The sequence below is a fragment of the Ictalurus punctatus genome, chromosome 10 (assembly GCF_001660625.3).
Source record: "Ictalurus punctatus breed USDA103 chromosome 10, Coco_2.0, whole genome shotgun sequence".
NCBI lineage: Eukaryota > Metazoa > Chordata > Actinopteri > Siluriformes > Ictaluridae > Ictalurus > Ictalurus punctatus.
Window position 1 is genome coordinate 4,906,495 of NC_030425.2, and position 21,856 is coordinate 4,928,350.

General features: G+C 39.9%; 2 protein-coding genes across 2 annotated transcripts; both read right to left on the minus strand.

Annotated features, from left to right (window-relative positions):
* Positions 1-513: 513 nt before the first annotated feature.
* Positions 514-4,490, minus strand: fam174c (family with sequence similarity 174 member C). Its single transcript, XM_017477807.3, has 4 exons — positions 4,061-4,490; positions 3,373-3,501; positions 2,988-3,018; positions 514-705 (listed from the first exon to the last, which is right to left on the minus strand). The coding sequence occupies exons 1-3, from the start codon at positions 4,315-4,317 to the stop codon at positions 3,015-3,017; spliced, it is 390 nt and encodes a 129-aa protein (XP_017333296.1). The 5' UTR covers positions 4,318-4,490; the 3' UTR covers positions 514-705; positions 2,988-3,014.
* Positions 4,491-8,532: 4,042 nt separating this feature from the next.
* ptbp1b (polypyrimidine tract binding protein 1b) lies at positions 8,533-20,905 on the minus strand. Its single transcript, XM_017477735.3, has 16 exons — positions 20,810-20,905; positions 20,209-20,259; positions 19,089-19,119; positions 16,348-16,408; positions 16,096-16,268; positions 15,589-15,735; positions 14,563-14,718; positions 14,312-14,422; positions 13,864-14,038; positions 13,656-13,736; positions 13,401-13,543; positions 12,212-12,245; positions 11,267-11,359; positions 10,873-11,089; positions 10,708-10,785; positions 8,533-10,596 (listed from the first exon to the last, which is right to left on the minus strand). The coding sequence occupies exons 1-16, from the start codon at positions 20,815-20,817 to the stop codon at positions 10,464-10,466; spliced, it is 1,692 nt and encodes a 563-aa protein (XP_017333224.1). The 5' UTR covers positions 20,818-20,905; the 3' UTR covers positions 8,533-10,463.
* Between the last annotated feature and the right edge of the window lie 951 nt (positions 20,906-21,856).

Consider the following 21,856-nt stretch of genomic DNA (forward strand, 5'->3'; position numbering starts at 1 on the left):
CATTAGACGGAACACGCATTAGAGATGCTCTGTTAGTGCAGAGAGCTAAAGATTTACTCCGATAACAAAACAAAAAATTATTTATTTTTAATCTGAATTTCTAGACTTCTAACGAGTCCATATATAAATATATAAAATAAAGTCCATCAGTTTCCAGAACGGCACGATAACCCTGTATAACCCAGCTTTAATTAAGAAAACGCGGCCTCGCGGCCGTGACGGTGTGTTTCGTTTGTTAATCGTGATCGTGTTACTCGCTTTTGCAATACTGATGTTAAATTGAAAAGCAATATAATAATAATAATAATAATAATAATAATAATAATATAACATCCTGTAGCTCTGTTATATTAGATCATATATCTGGATGCAGCGATGGTAAATTAGCATGCAGGTCATAGCATGAAGAAGGAAAATAAAACAAAATCATTGAAAGCAAAGATGAGGGGGAAAACACACACACACACACACACACACACACACACACACACACAGTATGACACAAATACAGTATGGCACCTCCAGGAATTTATCTGTTACAGAACTCATCCCACAGTTTCACAGCTGCAGAGACGTCTCTTTAGCAGTTTTAGTATCAAAGAGTACAAAGATAACGGGATTTACTCAAAACACACCACAGCCCGAGGTCCATCTTTCCAACGTATAAACTCCGAGATGGTCTTTTTGGTCCGATCCACTTTATTGCTGGGAGAGGGGAAAAAAAACACACAAAAAAAACAGGCATGATCAGTGATGGCTGCTTAGAGGAGAGCGCTAAAATCTGCTATCTATGGATAGCTGGGGTTCAGTGATGCAATACATTTCAATATCTCACTGACAGCAGTAATCTAATCATTGACCTTATTCTGAATAAGGCAATATTCTGATTAAGGTGTTTACATGAGTCGCTTTTAGAACACTCTTTTCATGTTCCCGTTTTACGTGTTATAGAACGTAGATGGATTAACGGCGCACGTCATTACGTCCCCGCGATGTAGCGCCATGTGACGCTTCCTCCAACTCTTCACTACACTAACTAGCATTTTCTCAAACCACCTGCTTGTGTACTCTTCTACACAGTTATCGAGTACTCCTTTTCCTCGGACGTCTAGCGTTTGAATTTTTAAAAGCCTCCGAGGTAGCCTTCGAACCTACTGGAAGGTCTGATTTGTGTACCAGCATTCTGAATTTTCCAGATTAGTAAATTCTTTCGAATGTAAGGTCGGAGTTTTGTTTTTGAGATCGTGACAACAATCATGGCGACAGCGGAAAGTTATTTTAAAAAACAGAAGAAGAATAAGAAGAAGAATAAGGAACAGGGCTCGTCACAGTATAAACCAGACTTCTAAGGCAGCTGTATTCTGAACTAAACAAACTACTAACCTCGCTAACTTAGATATTCATGTGCCGAATTACGTTCCGTTAGCCAGAAAAGCTAGTTAGTTGACGTTACGTAAAGACACCTCGACTGAACTGAACGTGGATTAGTAGCGAAACAAAGTTAAGCTGTGTTCACACGTAACATCTTTTTCTTTCTTTCATATAAATGTGTTGTTCCGAAATGCAGTAGCGTCCCAAAAGAAGCTCAGTGTGTTTCTGAAGACACGGTCTACTCGACCGTGTCTAGACGCGATCCGATTACCCGATTCGGATCAAAACAATATGCCGATTCGTTTCGAGTCGTGTAGACGCGATCCGATTACCCGATTCGGATCGAAACAATATGCCGATTCGTTTCGAGTCATGTAGACGCGATCCGATTACCCGATTCGGATCAAAACAATATGCCGATTCGTTTCGAGTCGTGTAGACGCGATCCGATTACCCGATTCGGATCAAAACAATATGCCGATTCGTTTCGAGTCGTGTAGACGCGATCCGATTACCCGATTCGGATCAAAACAATATGCCGATTCGTATCGAGTCGTGTAGACGCGATCCGATTACCCGATTCGGATCAAAACAATATGCCGATTCGTTTCGAGTCGTGTAGACGCGATCCGATTACCCGATTCGGATCAAAACAATATGCCGATTCGTATCGAGTCGTGTAGACGCGATCCGATTACCCGATTCGGATCAAAACAATATGCCGATTCGTTTCGAGTCGTGTAAACAAAATCAGCAATCTGATTACCCGATTCAGATTAAGACAATATTCTGATTCCCCAAATGCTGATTCCCGCCCCTGGAACATGTCCGTTTTAATCGGAAAATCGTTGCATGTAAACGCCTTATTCGGAAAATCCACTGAAAGGAGATAAAAACGCATGCCCGGGCCGCAAGGAATTGTGGGTTCTAACATATGCTTAGCTTTTATATACAGTGGGGAAAATAAGCACTGGACACATTGGCATTTTTTGCATCAAATATATATCCAATGAGGTTATTCACATGAAATTTCCACCAGACTTCAATATTAACTCAAGAAATCTGTAAATATAAAGAACTCACAACATTAAAGTCCGTAAATAAAGTTATGCATAATAAAGTGGAATGACACGGGGAAAAAAAGTATTGAACACGCTATATCGGAAAAGTAATTCAGTTGCCAAGTGTTTAGAATTTAATTGCTCAAACCCAGAAATTCTCTTTATGTCGTTTGGCGGCATGTTCAAAAATAGTTACGCATGTATTTCAACATGTTTATTCTTCCAGTGTGTACAGGTCAAGGTGATCAACACACAGTAGATTTTTCCATTAAATCTCAAAGATGTTATTTGGTGAAATGAATAGACTTCTGACTAGAAGTACGACGTGTTCTGCCAGCTTTCGTCGACAAATACGTTGACGATAATGGTTGAAACCAATCTAATTTGAATAAAGTTACCCCCCCAACCACCACCCAAACCCCAGACAGCACCTCAGCCCTCTGAAAACCTAGAGAAAGCCCTGGAATTGATGTCTTACTGGCCCATTTACACCGACCGCACAACGATAACATCTAATAACATGCAAAAAACTATATTGAAAAACAGATTCATTACCTTCATCGTCCTCTTTGCCCTCGGGAATCATCTGATAAAACACAAAAACACATAAAAAAAGTCAGCAAGCCGACCGCATTAACAAAAAACACACTACAAGTGTAAACGTGGACTGCGGCTAAAGTCTAAAGAAGTACATCCACGCTTTTGTTTTTCTATACGGACCTTCCTTTAACGTAACCATCGATGCAGCTAATTAACGTAAAGCTGCACCTCAAATCTAACCTCAACCTTCACCTCAGTAACCAAAAGGACTGCCTCTTTTACTTTTCCTCATGAGGACCAGCCAAATGTCTCTCACACATTCCTACCCTTGAGGAGACATTTTGGTCTCCACACACACACACACACACACACACACACACACACACACACACACACACACCTTCTCAGTGATTTGGCTTCATACACAGTGTTGTCATCTTCGTCACTCTCCAGCTGTGCCATCTCCACTGTGTCGTCGTAGTTTGCCAGAAGTCCATATTTTTTTCTCGGGGTGGAAGATTTCTTCAGACTAAAACCATTTGAATATAGACATAAATCACACACACACACACACACACACACACACACACACACACACACACGTTGTCATATACACAAACATTTTAACGTTAGTCAAGTAAACAGATTGACTTGGCTTAATGTGACGCAGGAACCCCATAACTGCTTTGTACTATGAAAAGAATGACAATATTAACTGATTAAAATGAAAACTCGGTGATTTATATGAATTTATAGGAGGGTGTGTTGTTGTTGTTGTTGTTGTTGTTCAGGATTCAGCGTTAAACTGTTTCCTCATAACGGGTTTCTCTAAAGCCGGAAACAGTTTTATTTTTTATAATAATAAAAAAAAACACAGTGGTATCCTAAAGATATTAGTAGAAAGTGTGTGACAGATTTGGTAGTTTTGTTTGTTTACATTACGCATTTTTCCAGCCTGTCCAAGTGTTACGCTACAATAAGGACATGTCAGGCTATTCACAACAGCACTAACGTTCGGTTTTAAGCGTACTGTACTGTAGATACGCCGCTGTTACGCAACGTAAATAGCGTAACTTGAGAAGACTTACCGGACTGCTCGGACGAGGAAATAAAGTACTCCTATAATAGTGATGCCGATAAGCACATACAAAGCCCTCTGGATCATAGAGCCGTCCAATTCCAGACTGTTTAAAGTAAAGTTCCCATTGTGTTTCGTGCTCGCGGGTTTGTGAGTAGTGACGTTAATTGTACCGCTTCCATGTTTCGACGCTGGTGTAAGAACGTCGTTTTCGGCCAACGAAACGGTCAGTAAATAATAAACCAGAAAGAAAACTCTCTCTTTCATTGCGGCTCCTTTTACAAGAAAATGTACGTACAGGTGTGTGTACAAGAAAACTCGCCGTTTTGAATGGAACCGGATAAACAACGACTTAAAATCCGGTTAACTATCTCGTCTCGAACGCTTTTCACGCTACTTCCTGTTTCTGAATGATGACGACATCACGTTCGGTGCACCAGCCAATTCTGTCCGGACTGAAAATAATCAAGAATAACACTAGCACCAATTTAAGCGATCGTCGTAGACTATATAACTTGCTGTGGTTATAAAATAATCAATCGATTAATTCATTAGTTATTTAATCACAAAGGCTCTACTTTCTAAACACGAACCAGTTCATATTCTGTCTTCGAGCCTCTGTTGTGTCTTATCCAATTCCATGCATTTATGTACATTATTTACATCCATTTTTTATGCAAAGCTACACACCCCTGTTAAAATGGTAGGATTTTTGTGATGTAGTAAAAACTAAATAAATAAATAAATCGTGTCAGATCCTTTCCCACCTTTAATGTGACAAAGTTCAATTAAATAAACTTAACAGTAACCTGCGTGGGAGTTTGCATGTTCTCCCCGTGCTGCGGGGGTTTCCTCCAGGTACTCCGGTTTCCTCCCCCAGTCCAAAGACATGCGTGGTAGGCGGGTTGGCATTTCCAAATTGTCCGTAGTGTATGACTGGGTGTGTGAATGTGTATGTGATTGTGCCCTGTGATGGATTGGCACTCTGTCCAGGGTGTACCCCAAAGAACACCATGACCATGGGTGAAGCATGCTGGTGGCAGCATCGTGCTAGACTGCTTCTCTTCAGCTGGTCGAGAATGAGGGAATCACAGATTTTGGCACAAAACCTGCAGGCCTCTGTTAGACAGCTTGAAGCTGAAGAATAATTTAACCTTCCAGCACGAGAACAACCCAAAGAACAAATCCAAGTCAATAAAGAAATGGCTTCAGGAGAATGTTTTGGAATGGCCCAATCAGAGCCCAGATCTAAGTCCTGTCAAAAACCTTCAATGGATTGGCTTGAAGAAAGTCATGCACAGGAGATCTTGCAATTTGATTAATCTGGAGCATTTTTTGCAAGAGTGAGAACAAATTGGCAAAGTAAGACGTGTTAAATCGGTTTACTCTGTCCGAAAAAGACTGAGGGCTGTATGACAAGCAAAAGGTGTTTCAACAAGATTTTAATTAAGGGGTGAACATGTTATTGTTGTTGTTATAATCTTTTCTTTTTATATACACTGTAGATTAGTTCAGGAAGGGTTTTCACAGACTTTCATAGATTTTTCATTTTATTTGCCCTCTTTTGTCTGACATGATGACATGGCCTGTGTAAAAAAAATAAATGTCTGTTTAAAGTTTTTTTTTATTATTTAAATTAATAGACAGAGTTGCATGTGTTTATTCTACCTGTGTCTATCTGTTGAGAGTCCATGGCACTAATCACACTCATTGAACATAGCCAATACAACAATTTAGAATGTCCTGAAAACAGCCACTGAATGAGTTGGTCAAGGAAAACAACAGCAGCTGATGATGAAAGTATTGTGAGAGCTGTGAAGAAAAACCCCAAAACAAGAGTTCATGACATCACCGACAATCTCCACTAAGCAGGGGTGAAGTTATCTCAATCCCCCGTTTGAAGGAGACTTTGAGAGTGGAAATGTAGAGGCCATACCACAAGATGCAAACCACTCAGCAGCAGTAAGAATCAGAAAGCCCGATTGGAATTCACAAAGATTAACAGAGATGAATCCAGAAAAGTTCTGGAACCACGGTTAACCTCTACCAAAGTGATGGAAAGTCCAAAGTGATCCAAAACATACGAGCTGATCTGTGAAACATGGTGGAGGTAGCGTCATGGCTTGGGCTGCTTGTACGGCTGCTTCTGGAACATTCTCACTGATCTTTATTGGTGATGGAACTCATGATGGTAGCAGCGGAGTGCATTCAGAAGTCTACAGGAACATTCTGTCTGCCAATTTATAGAGAAATGCATCCACATTAATCGGGAGGAACTTCGTCATACAGCGAGATGACGATCCGTGACACACTGCCAACTCAACAAAGGACTTTACCGAGGGGGGAAAAGTGGAAGGTTTTAGTCTGGTCAAGTCAATCACCAGACCTTAACCCAAGTGAGCAGCATTTCACCTCCTGAAACTCCCCGAAACAAACAACAACTCAAAGACGCTGCAGTAAAAGCCCGGGAAAGCAACACAAAAGATGAAACCGACAATTTGTCGATGCCAGTGACTCACAAGCTTGATGCAGTTACTGCAAGCGACGGACATGCAACCAAATATCAAGTGTCATTCACTTTAATTTATATCAATCTGTGTGTCCGTGTACTTTTGTCTAAACGTTGGGTGCTCCGATACAAAAGGTTCTATGTTTTATGTTGTTAACCACCAGGAAATGAAAGCTGAAATCCTAACCGCTCGTCTCATGTCCGTGTTTTGATCTCACACACAAACGTACAGCACAGAAAACCGAATCGGCCTTTCCGTTCCAATAGTTTCAGAGGGCACTGTACTAATAAATATCCAAACAGCACACTACGCCCCCTAGCGTAAATAAAAAAATAAAAAAAGATAAAAGTCTTTTTGGCGACATTTGTCTGTGTTTATTTATCTTCAGTAAAGAAATAAAGGCTGGTAGAAATGGTCCTTTTATCTTCCAAAGAATTATTTTGGATTTTTCCGGAATCAAGCATAACAGCACCACAAATGGTCATAATTGTACGAGGACGTGGCCCTGGGGCTGATTTCTTTCTAGCCCAGACTTGACATTCATAAGGAAGACACACACACACACGTGAAATACAGTCACAGGTGTAATGAACATGAACGAGACGGATAATTTATTCTTTATACCATGGTCGGAGTACTCGATTCTGATTGGCTGGAACGCTGGCAAGTGACTGGTCACGTCTTCCACAACATTCTTTGCGTCTACGTCATGCGGTAAAATCGTGCATGATCCTGACACACCTCTACTGCTTCTCTCAGCTGCCCGATTCATGCGAACACTTGTGCTTGGAGCTTCTACATTTGTGACTCACTATCTGCTGCTTTGGCTGGTCCTACATGGATCCTCCGCTTTCTTCAGTAGATAATTTCACACGGATACTCTAGTACCCAAGACCATCTGCTGTAATCACAATGACCTTTATGCTGAAAATCCTTTCAACGCCATACTGTTGGATTTTATAGTTTACAGAAGCGTCAGGGTTTCTAGTCCCACTATCCACCGTCACCCAGATGATTCCACTCAAGGTTTCTTCATGTCTTCTCAAGGAGTTTTCAAGGAGCACTTTTGCCTCTGGCTTGTTCATTTGCTAAAACTAAATCTACAGCCAGATTTCTGCGAAGCTGCTTTGTGAACACTGTGTGTGTGTGAGAGAAAAAGGGGCTTTACAATTTCATTTCGTTGAAATATCCAGTGCATGTCAAAGATAAAAACGTCTTTAATTAATCCATTAATTACTTTCCTAAAAAAAGGATCAGGCAAAAACATTCACTTTGTTTATCCTGTGGTGACAGACACAGACAAAGGCAATTATTTCGTTAGATACCATCTCAAGCCCACTTGAGGAGGTTGCTCAAGCAAAAATCCGCTCCTATTTAGAGCAAATGTTGTCTGGCTTGGTCCGCCACTAACCCTTTTCTAAAAAGTCAAATGAATTCATTACAAATTCCTTTTTCTTCATTAAAAACACCCCCGACTCTTCTTTATATGCCTTTTTAAATGAATAAATTACATTATTTACAATTCCTATACTTTGTGTATCAATGTCCGTGTGAAACCTTAAACCCGTATTTAATATTAATAATATAATTTAATATTTAAGTTAAATATAACTTAAAAAAAAAAAAAAAAGAAAGGAAAGAAAGTTAATTGTGCCAATAAATAAATTAAACAAAACTCCTTCTGTGCCATAAATAAGTTGTGGCAGTAATACACTTATGGTTTCTTTGTATAGAGATTATACTCATACCAACATTTAATTTTCCATTTACAAGGGTTAGTGTGTGCACAAATGATCATTTCGGATTGTTACCATTATTCTGGGAGGATGATCCTGTTGCATTCGAACGCATAACACGCAAGCCCCTGCCTAAAGAATACACTTTGTTTGTTTGACTGCTGATCTAACCTAACGGAAAAAGAGCTTCGGCTATTAAATACTAGTCACAACAATGAAATAACTCCTAGACGGCATTCCAGTAAACAAATGTTTAATGACGATAAATAGAAAGTACAACCTCCATCTGAAGGACTGTTAAAGAAACATTAGATTTGGAAAAAGGTTGTATACTCCTACCTTTTTTGTTTTGTTTTAATAAATCCAATTTCTTTTCTTCCCCCCCGCCCCCATGCTCACGGTCCATTACTGTAGTCAAAATATACATTTGCTTTCAGATATATATATAAAAAACAAAACAAACAAACAAACAAAAAAACCCTATTGCTTTTTAACACTGTGGTATAAAAATAGTATTTACACCTCATCTATCCTCTTTAAGGGAAAAAAAAAAAAAAGTCATCATAAAAACCGTTATAAGGCAAATGCTGTGCAGATGCATAAGACCCGCCATTTTCAAAGGACTGGATTATATGGTCCTCCAAAACATGGCAACCGGTCACAGGTTTCACGTTAAAAACTTAAAAAAGTAAAGATTAGGAAATCTGTCCTGTGGAATGATTAAAAGTAATGACATTGGTCCCATGCACAAAAACCTAATATGCTTATGAAAGTCCAGAGTGTCCTTTTTCATACAAACAAACAAACCCTCTACTGTATACGTGGCCAAGATTAAAAAGATCTATTTAAAAGAAATGGGGGGGAAAAAAAAAAAAAAAAAAAAAAAAAAACCCATATCCTGTCACAAGCATGTGAAGAAGATACACAGATTGCAGGACTGCAAATAAAACGTCATCTTAGTAGTAGAAGGAAAAAGAGAGCGGACTTACAGCAAGCACAATCATAATGGTTACTGGTTTGTAATAAACCCTAAAGCAAATGACAACATACTTTAAAAAAAAACCACACACACACACACACACACACACACACACACACACACACACACACACACACACACACACACACACACACACACACACACACACACACACACACACACACACACACACACACACACACACACACACACACACACACACACACACACACACACACACACACACACACGGCCAAATCTAATTGGGAGGAATACATTAGGCTCATGACTGAAAGCTGAATAAAGGCTTTGGTTTCAAGCTGTAGTGTACATTTATATAAAAAAAAGAAAAGAAAAGAAAAAAAAAAAAGATTCAAGAATACACCAAATATATCAGGCATTACAATAGAATAGTTACAAAACAATGCCTTGTGATACATTAAGGCAATACTTAAGGTCTATGAAAAAAGTACAGAATAAATTGTGTAGGAAAAGAAGAAGTGAGAGCCACAGACCAAAAGGCCAACATGCGATGGCCAACAGCATCAAAACCCAAACATACTTACAATATGATTTGTACACAAATTATTGCATTAAATAATTAAAAAAAAAAAAAAAAAAGGAATGTAAACAGTCTATGTCTATCATTACAGTATGTGATAAGACTCAAAGCTACTGGGAATGTAGAAAGCAAAAGGAACTGGCCTCAAGGCTGTGATTGATCAAAAAGTCCTGCAGCTGTAGGAAACAAAATGGAATCTCATTCAGCTACACAAGCATACAAAATGGATCGGAAAGTCTTTAGAAACATTGGTGAGTCATATCAAAATATTGTTTATACTAAATGGTATGATATCATACAGCGCTTAACTGCAAGATAACGTAAGGCACAAGAAGTACTTCTGAGAGGGGGGGGGGTATTCAGCAGCACTTTCAAGGCAAGGGTCCACCAATGCGAAATGAAATCAGCTGAAAATTAAAGGCTCAAAAGGTGTGATTATAGATAGACAAATCAACCTTACAGGCATAAAAAATAAACTTAAAATGTTACATATGAACCACTAGATATATTACTTAATACAATAGTGGAATGACGAAAGTTTTGTGGTTGAGGCCTTGGAGAAGTCATCTCAACTTTATTGTACGTCTTTAAATGACTCATACCAGCTGCAGTCACTTTTATCCTGTTCAAATAGTGGACTTGGAGAAGGACACTCTAAGATGGTGGTTCTCCCCAAGATCATGGTTGTGGAACTCAATAAGGGACTCGATTGCTTCCTCCACTGAACCCATCTGAATCAGAGCCATCTTGCGGTCTTTCCTGAAAGTAGAAGACATGTTCGCATACAAAAGAGATACAGATGGTGTGAGGGGGGGGGGGGACCTGAAGAAGAATTAACCAATGAAGTCTAATGCACGGTACAGAACTTACTGGAAAAACTTGAAGTTCTTGACCACACCAGCAGAAGAGGCAAAAAGCATCTTGAGATCGTCTTCGACGACTGAAGGGCTATTAAAAGATAAGGCACACGTTAACATGTGGCTCTTTTTACAAAGCGAACTACTACACGAAAAACCGTATCGTGTCGTGTCTTACGGGATGTTGGAAAGGTGCAGTGTGGAGGATGGCGGGAAGATGTTGGAGTAGTTCTTGGAGCCAGGCTTCTTAAAGCGATGAAGAGGAGAGTTACTGTAATCCTTAGTGAGGCCCTGGTCCTCATGTCCCTCGCGTGGCAGCTGAACGGTCGTGTGTTTGGATAAAGTGATGCGCAGCGCCCGTCCATACAACTTCTGTCCGTTCAAATGGCTCATAGCTAGAGAACGAGAACGGCATGCACAACATGGCGATTAAAACACGTGCCTAGGAACTTCCTTATACCTGCATGGAGACACATCATGTCTAAATGGTAAAGTGGATGCCAGAAAAATAAGAAGCTGCATCTAATAATTCAGTGTTTATAAAAAGAACCAAAATTATGGGAGATGTTCACCTAGCTGAGCCTGAGTGCCATCAGACATTTGGATAAGGGCATTCTCCTTTTTGTTGAACATAATTTTTACTCTTATAACATCACCATATACACCTGGTGAAGAGAAACGAGAAATATGGTTAGAGGTGAAATAAAACGTACTATACAACCATTAAAAAATTCTCAATAAGCTTAGGGTTACAATCAAGACACGACAATTGGACATGACCTACGTACAGGTCTACCCAAGTAAATCCAGTGTACTTAGGTAATAAATAAATAAATAAATAAATAAATAAATAAATAAATAAATAAATAAATAAATAAATAAATGATTGATTATAGCCAAAAGGACAGATGGGGGGAGAAAAAAAAAAATAAAAAAAAGTGGGCAATTTTACAGACACTGAAAGAGGAATGGACTTTTGCATTGCCATCCTTAAGGATGTATGAATTGAGAAAAAGTGAAACTCCGCTGCGAGAAGGCTAGCTTCAGGTTTAAAAAAAAAAAAAAAAAAAGAAAAAAAAAAAAGTTTGGTGGTGGGGGGAGAGGGAAAAAAAATGTTTTAACAAATGGATAAATGACAGGAGTCTTGACTATTAACCAAAGTTTAAAAGCTTCCCTCAAAAGACATGCAAAACAATTTCAAAAGCATGCATCATAAATAATAAACAGTCTATTAAAGCTCAAAAAGATACAGCAACTCTGTCAATTGTGAAGTGCACCATAATGGACAAATCAAAACGTGCCTAAAAACTACAGAGTTTTGTCGAGTGCTGCAACTTTTTGGATTGTATCTCATCTCAGCACACGCACACCAGCAGCACACACACACACACACACACACACACACACACACACACACACTCGCACGCACGCACACGCACTCAAATTGCCTTGTGAGGGAAGAAATTGAAAGAACAGAACAAACAAGTGATAACAAAAAGATGCTAAGGATAACATACCGAAAAGAATAAAGAGGCATTGGGGCGTAACTCTCTTTAGAGGACAGCAGAGGAAGGCAGCGGAGGGAAGAAGGGAGAGGTAAAGATCGGAGGCAGAATGGAGGTTCAACATATCCACAGCGAGGAGGCAGTTCCACGGGAAATGGCGAAAAAACGGTGGTTGGATCATGAAGATGGTTAATGGATTGGGAGTAGAAAGAGGAGGGGAGAGGTGGACATGAGAGTGTAAGGAGTGAATCGTGTTCAATGCGAGTATGTTCGTATGTATGTGCGTGTTTGATGATGTAAAAAATAAAAATGGAGTGGAGCACATGTGGGCAGCCATTTGGGCAGGCAAACATGGTTGCAAAAGACAAAAAAAAAAAAAAAAAAAGAAAGAAAAAGAATGGGGTATGGGGAATGGGGAGGGAGAGAAGAGGAGGTAAAAAACAAAGTCAGTATACATATGGAAATACAATAGTGGTCAATTTATCTTGTAAAAGAAACTAATCCAAAACACAGGAAAGTGCTGTTTTTCCTTGCGAAAAATTTAGTTAATACATTGCTCAAGACAAAGAAAGATACGCTTATTTGCTAGAACCTTTTAAAAAGAATAATCAAACCATTTACAAGTTCATTACATAATGAAAATCTTTAACTCTACGGATGCACAGAAAGACTTCAATTCAAACGAGCCACTTTCGTTAGTTTGGGAACGTTATGAAGCTGCCAAACTTTCACAAAAGGACTCGCTCAGTACTTTAGGATGAACTTGTTTAAATGGGTAAGAAAATTCTACTAAAAGGGATCAGCTTTGGAAATTTTTTTTTTAATAAAATAAAAAGCAGATTAAAGTAACTAAAATGTTATGAAATTACAAATGGGATGAAAGAAAAGCAAAGCTTTAGTTACCTGAAATTTTAGAAGTGCCATTCTGGGCAGTATACAGAATGCATTCAAGTCCAGTACAATTAACATAAAACTTAACTGCTTTATTGGACCACATTTGGTATTGGTATATAAATAAACAAACCAACCTATGGGTAGTACTCTACATTTGAAATTATTTCACATAAAAAAAAAAAAAAAAAAAAAATTTAAAAACAGTTCTTTAAACAACCAGCACTAAAACATTACATAAAAACCCGGTATGAGTTTTTTTGAAACCAAGAAGCCTATTTGCTAAGAAGTGTAGCTGCAGGTCACTAACCTCAGAATTCAGGTTGCTGACCAGCATGACACAGTGACCGGAAGGAAGTGTAGGGAAACCCAGTCGGCCTGCCGCTGCAGCAGCCGCTGCACTGGGAAACGCCAAAGAGGCCAGGGCTCCAGGAACACCCGGCATGGTCAAGCCTGGCAGAGCAAGAAAGATGCACATCAGCACAATGGTCCAACAGTTGAGACCGGTGTTTAGTCTAGGCAAAGCAAGTAAATGCAAGTAGAACAGCTTGTGATGTCGACGGACCTGCAGCCTGCTGAATCGCAAAAGCTGGGGGGAAGGCATGGGCACTGGCATACGGTGAAGCAGAAATGATCCCAGGAGTAGCTGTAGACATAAATGAAAAATATTCACGCTGGGCATAAGAACAATTAAAAGCATTGCTTCAGACATGAACCGAGACCAAGAAGATAAAAGATGACGAAATGACGCTCGGGTGCGGGCTACATCTTACCGAACGCAGCCATCGTGTGGTGTTCAATAGCAGGCTGGCCGTCTCCCGAAGGCAGGTCAGGCCGCGTGTAGTCCCGACTCTTGTCGTTGTTGTACTTCACGTTCAAGCTGGTGAGTTTGGAAAAACTGATGCGCAGAGTGCAGCACGCGTTGTAGATGTTCTGTCCATCCAGGGCCTGCGTAAAAGACCACAAAGTTACAGAACGGCAAGTTAAGTGCACTTCTGAAGAAGGAAAAATGCTTCAAATTGGTCATACATTACTCGTATTAGTCTAAATTCAGTATACAGAATTTATTCTGTTAAATCAATTTAAAAAAAAAATGTACATGATTGCACATGCACAGAAAATAAATGTTTATACAGAATTCTTTAGGTAATACTGAGAATAAATACTAAACGTTTAAATCCTGGATATTAACACAAGTGCCCTCTAGATGGAGCCACTCACCAGCTTTGCATGTTGAGCAGTAAGACCATCCGCAAATTGCAAGAGCGCTTGGAACTGGTTGTTCTTGGTAAAAGTGATCACTTTCAAAACCGTGCCAAACTTGGAAAAGATCTTTGGAAGATACCACAACATTAAACTCTAAAACCATCAACACAAGGCATCTTAAGCACAGCAAAAAGAGTCAAACGACCAAGTACAGGCAAATCAAATGTAAAAAAGGTATAGCGTCTATTAAATAAACAAGGATCTACCTGGTGCAGAACATCCAGGGTGACCGGGTAGAAGAGGTTTTCCACCACCACTCGGAGGACAGGGCTAGGGCCGCTCACGCCACCTGCTTCTACACCAGCTAATGACATGCCGCCCGTCTGGACTGCGTTTACGGCCTGCAGCGCTGCCTGTGCCCTCTGATGTTAAAAATAGGGCCGAGAAGAAAGCGTTTCATCAACAGGAGTGATCTACCTGAACTATCCAGCTTTCGCTTTCCCTTTAAAAATTAAAGAAAGATGGCATGAACATGAATGCCTAGTCCAAGTCATGTCCATTTGCGTAAGGAACAAACTACTGCATCTCTGGGTCATAATGCAACTTGAGTAAATAACCCACCACAACACAAGACAGTTATTAAAGTCCATCTTATCTTTAAAGATATATACACACACCATGAAACAAAAAAAGTTGTCCTGTTACCAGTTAATTTGCTGAATAATTGCGATTATAGTGCAACTTTATTTAAAACATTTATAAAAAAAAAAAAAAAAAGTGCAATGGACATACTTGTATGCTTAGTGTAGAAGTGAAGTTCCCCCGAGAGTACAAGACTCCTTATTTAAACAGATTACACAACCAGAAGTTCAAACCACTGACCCACCAATGGAATGAGTAGATAGATAAGCGTCAGCTGTAGAATGCATTAAGTGCAAACAGCATGAGGTCTCCACAACGAATGTGTTTAGAAAAGAAGGATAAGCTTTTGCCCCCCCCCCAAAAAAAACAAGCTTCATGCAAAAGCCAGTAAACAAGTTCAGCGGTCCATATTAACATTCCACTGCAGCTGGAGAAACAGTAATCACAGCTGCACTACAAAACACTAAACAGACAAGTTCTAGAATATTTACTTAACCCCGCTCATTTTTGATTATTCGGTTTGTCAATATTTGTCAAATATGCAGATTTTTAGCGTGCAATAACTCTGAAATAAGAGGTAGAAGTAGCACAGAGGGAGGAGAATGGGAACGATTGGTAGAGAAAGCCACGAGCCTTTACCGAGCACGTACCACTTGGTTTGGGGAGTTGTCCGTTTTCAGCTCCTTGTGGTTGGAGTACTGCATAAAGATGGGATGATTCCTGATCACTGGTGTGACTGAGGAGTAATAGCTGACCATAGTCTGGGCTGCCTCCTCTGTATTCATCTCGAGGAAAGCCTAGACAAATTAAAACACCTTTAGCAAACTTGGTTTTAATCGCAGATTTACACTACTGAAACAATTCCCACATTTCCACCACTTGATATGTAACTTATTTAAACAAGACCATGCGTTTGAGTCATTTCGGCTTCAGTTCATGGGGCTTAAACAAAAGAAATTGATGCCAAACCCATATGTAGTGTTTTGTTTAGTGGTACAAGAACTAGTTCATGTAGAATAAAGCTTCACATAGATTGAGAGCACACCAATGGGACCCAAAAGAGGGGGGGGGTTGGTTTGTTTGTGTATATAATATATTTATTCCCACTTCAGTATTCTCGCTCATTATAAAGGCTTTGAGAAGTACAACGAGGATACCTGGTTCTTTCCTTTCAGCATGAGCAGGTTGGTGACTTTACCAAATGGAAGGCCTAGAGAAATGACCTCAGCTTCGTTGATGTCACTGGGCAGCTTGCGTACATGTATGACACGGGATGGAATACCAGGACTTCTGATGTCACCTTTGAACTTCTTGCTGTCGTTGCCATTAGCTGGGATAGAGAGCACATCATTAGGCCACTTTGCTGAGACGCACGCACAAGGAGGAGATCATGTTACTCCGAAACATACCTGCTGAACTCATGATATATGGCCCGTTGGAAACACAGGAGAAAAGCTCGTCAGATCCTCTCTTTAAAAAAAAAACAAAACAAAACATTGAAAATCAACGGCAAAATAGCAACCAGGCAGTCCACATATTCACAGACATTCCACACAGACTATCAAGTCAAATACACAAGCTTCTACACAGTGGAAACAAGAAGGGACATGCTGAAATATTCAAGAAGTGTCTGAGTAGTCACAATTCTACAAGAGTCAGCTAGCTGACCAAATAAGGACAGCTCGGGGCTATATTTTACCCACTTTGTATGTTTGTTAAAAAAAACAGACAGGAAGTAGGCATTGTGAAAACAAGTAGGTCCCCCCCCGTGTGCATTCCCTAACCCCACCAGCAAGAGAACAAGAAAGGAAATTCAAGCTTACAAGGGATACAAGGGTTTCTGGGTCATCAGACAAGAGGAATGAGTGGGAGGACTCACGTTTGCAAGATATACACAAGAGATTTAAAAAAGACAGCACATACTGGTACTGTTTAATTTTGGTGTTGGGTGAAACACCACCACCACCACTATGATGCAGTTATACAAATTTGCATTTTTTTGCTTTTTGTAGTGGGCTTTTAGCAACAGTCTATTACAGTGGATGTCACCATCCCAGAATACTCCACGGGCAGTCAGCCATTCCATGTCACCCAATTTCAGCAGCCTAATGGAGCCGAGCAGGCCACATGCATGTTTCCTCCACCACACATTTAAAATTCCACTGCTACAGCAATCAATAATTACAACCACATGGAGGGCTGTAGAGTGAAGGCACCACTAAGGACTGTGGGGCCACAAAGAGAAAGAGAGAGAGCGAGAGAGAGAAAGGGAGGGTAGGCTAAATGTTTGCTGAACGTCACGTCACCGCTTAACCACTTCATATTGGTTTCAGCAATAAAGCCACTCCCAAATCTCCCTTTACAACCTTAAAAAACAAAAGACCGCCTGACTGCTGAGCCTGCTTCACCGAGGCATGCTCTTACAGGCAAAGGCAATTAAAATCATACACACGAAACCTAATTAAAGTTCCTTCAACTGTTAAAACAGGAGGGACACTGGTACATTTTGAAACCTCAATATGGCAGGGCCTGGCAAAGTGATGTGAAGCTCGGTTAAAGAAAAAAAAAAGGGAGCGGGGCAGGGAGGCAGCAATGATTCATGGTGAAAAACCTGCCCGTTACCATGAGCACCCGATTGTCATTTGCTCACCATGGAGACCTCGCGTCTACGGCTGCAGGTGACTGAAACCCAACCCTGCGCTCTCGGGCTTGAATACACAGAGCCGATTGTCTTCGGGGTCCAGGTGTAATGTTTCGTCTACTGTTCGAGTCCATGAAAGATTTACCACCCCAGGCATAGAGGTTCTAAGGCTTTCAGGATTTTTTTTTTCCCCTCCCCCCCCTCAACCTAGGAGTGCACAGCGCTGCACACCTGCTTTCAAATGAAATTACGCACGAGAGGTAAGAGTGTATCGAGTAAGCGGCGACCTGACCCATTAGCACTTCCCCCAACCGCCTTCTCTCTAATCAGCAGAACAAACCCAAGAGCAACATGTGTGTCCATAGGGGAGAGGCAAACATATTTGCATGTAATGAATAGGCTCCATTCATGGCATCGTGTCAACACCCAATGCCCATTTTTGAGGAATGCATTTGAAAACAGGTCTACTCGTACCGTTAAGGCAAACAATCGGCCGGCATAATCCAAACCAGCCCCTACACTGATCAAATCAAACTGATCAGATGCAAAAACAAAAGCCTCCCTTTACAACATCCTTTCATTAAAAAAAATAATAATAATAATAATAATAATATTTCTACAAAATGACCCCTGCATTTTACTTCTAGGCAAAACTGACCCGCTTGTGTTAATTAAACCATGTGGACTTTCTAAAACATCTGTTTCAATAAAAATAATTAGTTCAGGGGAAAAAAGCTGACCTGTAGGACCTGCACTTTTTAATACGCTTTTAAAGCCTCATTCGGATGGATAATGAAATTCAGAGATCTGGGCAGTCTGTTTACGTGTTCAGACAACACTGCACCAAAATACTAGGAATTATTGTACACATCATGTACACAGATAGGCAGAGATGATTAGAAGACTAAATAAAACTTAACCGACTAGCAAAAAGTGTACACTGTAGAGAAATCTCATGGTCTTAGAAAAGGTAATGTTTCGGGCCACTCGATGACTTTGAAAACATACAAGCCAGTCAGGTCAATGGTGCTGATGAATCGCTCCTTTGTTCTGAACATGGCAGGTCCTCCCAGCTAGCTACATACCACACATGATTATCTTTAGTGAAAGACCAGAGAGGAATGCACACAACACATTAACCAACGTCGGTTGGTCGAAGACGCTCCAAGAGGAGCTCTGATACTTAACGCAAATCAGTATAGAAAATTCACGAGACCTTTAACGTCATCCTGAAATCCTTAAGCAGAACAATATGACTGGGCAAAAGAGGACAGAAAAAAAAAAAAAACAAGAAAAAACACGACACCCGCTACACTTAAACTCGGCAAACCAGCTCCAACTCCTCCGTGCCTACACGAGGTGCAGAGTGATAAGTCATGCTGATTTGAAAGGAGTGGAGAAATCTACACCCTTCAGATACACAAACATGCAACTCAGGAAGCATACTAAAGGGGGAAAAAAGAACAACAATAAATCAGCAATACAATCTTTAAAATCGGTCATGCTTACCTTCGTTCCAACTGCAATATCATGGACAACGCTGTGAAGAACATAAAGGTGACGTCAGACAAGAGACGGATATACTGAATGACAAATTTTACACAGAATTAAAAGCAACACAAGCCATCGCTGCTTCAAAACAAATCTGAAAGTGAAGCCTTTTTTTATTATCATTATTTATTTTTTAAACGGAGCAGAAATGTCATTAATTTGGGACATCATCGGACCATCGTGAAGGAACTACCCAAAGTAGACGGGGGGATAAATAAATCTGCAGGGCATACTTCATAAACTATCATATGAGAAGACTAAGAGGCTTTTTTTTTTCTTGGTGGGGGTGGAGGAGGGGGGGAGGGTGTTTAACAAGCTCGGGCAATATTTTCCAAGTTCCCAGAGCAGATTATATTGGGGGTGGATAGGACGGTCCAAACTGCATCCTGTTCTTCTCTTCCCACAGCAAAAAAACTAAGAAAATATGAGAGGCATTTTAAGACGCCCTTATACCCCCTACATCCTGTTCGTCTGTTTACAGGAAACACCACGAGCCCAGAGCAGCTCTTACAGCCCGGGTCCACAAACTTCCAAGCATCATTTACTTGCAGCTTGTTAAACTAAATGCTCAAAAAAAAAACCAAAAAAAAAAAACCACGCACACAGAAAGAAAAGAAAAAAGAAGAAGGGGGAGCAGCTCATGTGCTTTCATTTTTTTCTTCCCCCCTTCTTGCAAAACGTGGCGTATATACACACACACAGGAAGCTCGACTGTTTCACACCATGCCAGTCTTCTAGTCAGATCACCTCTTGAGGAAATTAAATTAGTTAGCTAATTAAAAACTAGTCTTAAATCCTCAGCAACCAGATGTGTATTATTTATTTATTTAAGGTTTTTATAAAGAGTCTTCTCGAGCAACAAAAAAACAACAACAAATCCTCACGTGTATTTCAGGCAAGTTAGAAAAGAAGTCTCATACAGTTATACTTGCTGCAACAACAACAACAACAACAACAACAACATTTGTGTCTTGGCCAATAAAGGATAGTTTATATATTTTTTTGTAAGTTAAAGCAATAAAAATAGGTCATGATTTGAATGAACCTTGAGACAGTATTCCAAGAAAACTGTACTTACTCTAATTCTGGGTAAGTCGATCCCATAGGATACAAGTCAGTCTCTAGGCGGCTGCATGGAGAGAAACATGTCAATGCCACACACACACACACACACACACACACACACGGAAATAATCACGCTAATGTTACTGTTAATATAATACAAAGTGAGCTGTAACACGACAGACAACGCAACAGGTCAGGAACGTTGCTGCACCTAATCGGGGACTTATGTCGGCTACGATCTGGCAAAAAAGTTGGTTCCTTCTAAGCAAAAAAAAAAAAGGGGGGACTACAAACTACAAACAAACGCCTGAAACAAGTTAGTATTATTAGAAGAAGAAAAATAAGGTTTGTGAGTTCAGCGCTTCTAAACTGTTGTTATCACCTCGAGTAGTGAGGCAGTGATGCGTGGAGGATTCAGTTGGTTTCCATCGCAACCCGCGAGTGCTTAGCTTTTAGCTTATAAATATATCAATATAAACACACACTAAACCGACATGAACTATTCCGTAAAACTCACAGAAACGCGAAAAAAATTGGACGAAGGTTGTTTTTATTATTATTAGTATTATTCTTTTAATAAATCTTTAACGCAGCGTAACAAAAAAAAAACTTACCCGTCCATTGCACAAAGAGGAACTTGAGGTCTAACCAGGAACTTTGTGGCTTGGCGGAGTTTTCTTATACCCCGACAAAATGGCGGCGCGCTCTGAGGACTCTCGGCAGCTCGCGGTGATTGGAGCGCGCGAATGCAGTGGGCGGCTGAGACACGAACTGCTTTCTGATTGGATAAGACTCGACATGAAAGCAAAGGGCGGCTACAGGTTTTCATGTGAACAGAGAACTCGAATAAAGTTGGTTGGACGTTCGATATTCGTGGATATGAGGAAATTAAGGGACCGTCTCTAAAGTTACTTACGACATTGTTATACATGATTCTAAGTTCAATAGCATTTGAAGGGAATGACTTACAGTCACTTAACCGACTGTACAGTGTTCATCTAGGTGTCAGCAATAATGCACACCTTTTAGATTTATGATATTTATAAAAACAAGATATTAAATCGTATATTAATTTTGCCATGTATTTTATTACCGAATAGGCCCATACACAAAATATACCATTATTTAAACCTCAATAGCATTTGAAGGGAATGATGTACAGTCATGATCCCAACTGTAAAGGGTTCATCTAAATGTCAGGTATGACGCACACCTTTTAGATTTCTGATATTTATTCAAACAAGCTATTAAATCATATGTAAATATTGTCCTGTATTTCACTACAGAATGGGCCCATACACAAAATATATCATGATTTAAAGCTCAATAGCATTTGAAGGGAATGATGGATGTTCGATATTCGCCGATATGAGGAAATTAAGGGACCGTCTCTAAAGTTACATACGACATTGTTAAACACGATTATAATTTCAATAGAATTTGAAGGGAATGATTTACAGTCACACAACCAACTGAAAAGTGTTCGACTAGGTGTCAGGTACGACACACACCTTTTAGAGTTTTGATATTTAACCCTACAATGCATGAACCAAAAAAACCCTTCACAAATGCATAAAGGGGGTCAAAATGACCCGTAATGTATTGAATGGTTTTCTTCAAAAAATAGATGTCCTATTAATGAAATAATTTATATATATATA

Excerpts from the sequence above, each read along its gene's own strand:
- fam174c (XM_017477807.3), bottom strand. The coding sequence starts at position 4,317 with ATGAAAGAGAGAGTTTTCTTTCTGGTTTATTATTTACTGACCGTTTCG. Across the intron at positions 3,502-4,060 it reads TTCCTCGTCCGAGCAGTCCG|TCTGAAGAAATCTTCCACCC; the intron begins GTAAGTCTTCTC and ends AAATGGTTTTAG.
- ptbp1b (XM_017477735.3), bottom strand. Across the intron at positions 13,544-13,655 it reads TGCGATTCAGCAGGCTGCAG|GCTTGACCATGCCGGGTGTT; the intron begins GTCCGTCGACAT and ends TTGCTCTGCCAG. Across the intron at positions 11,360-12,211 it reads ATGCCTCTTTATTCTTTTCG|GTGTATATGGTGATGTTATA; the intron begins GTATGTTATCCT and ends TCTCTTCACCAG.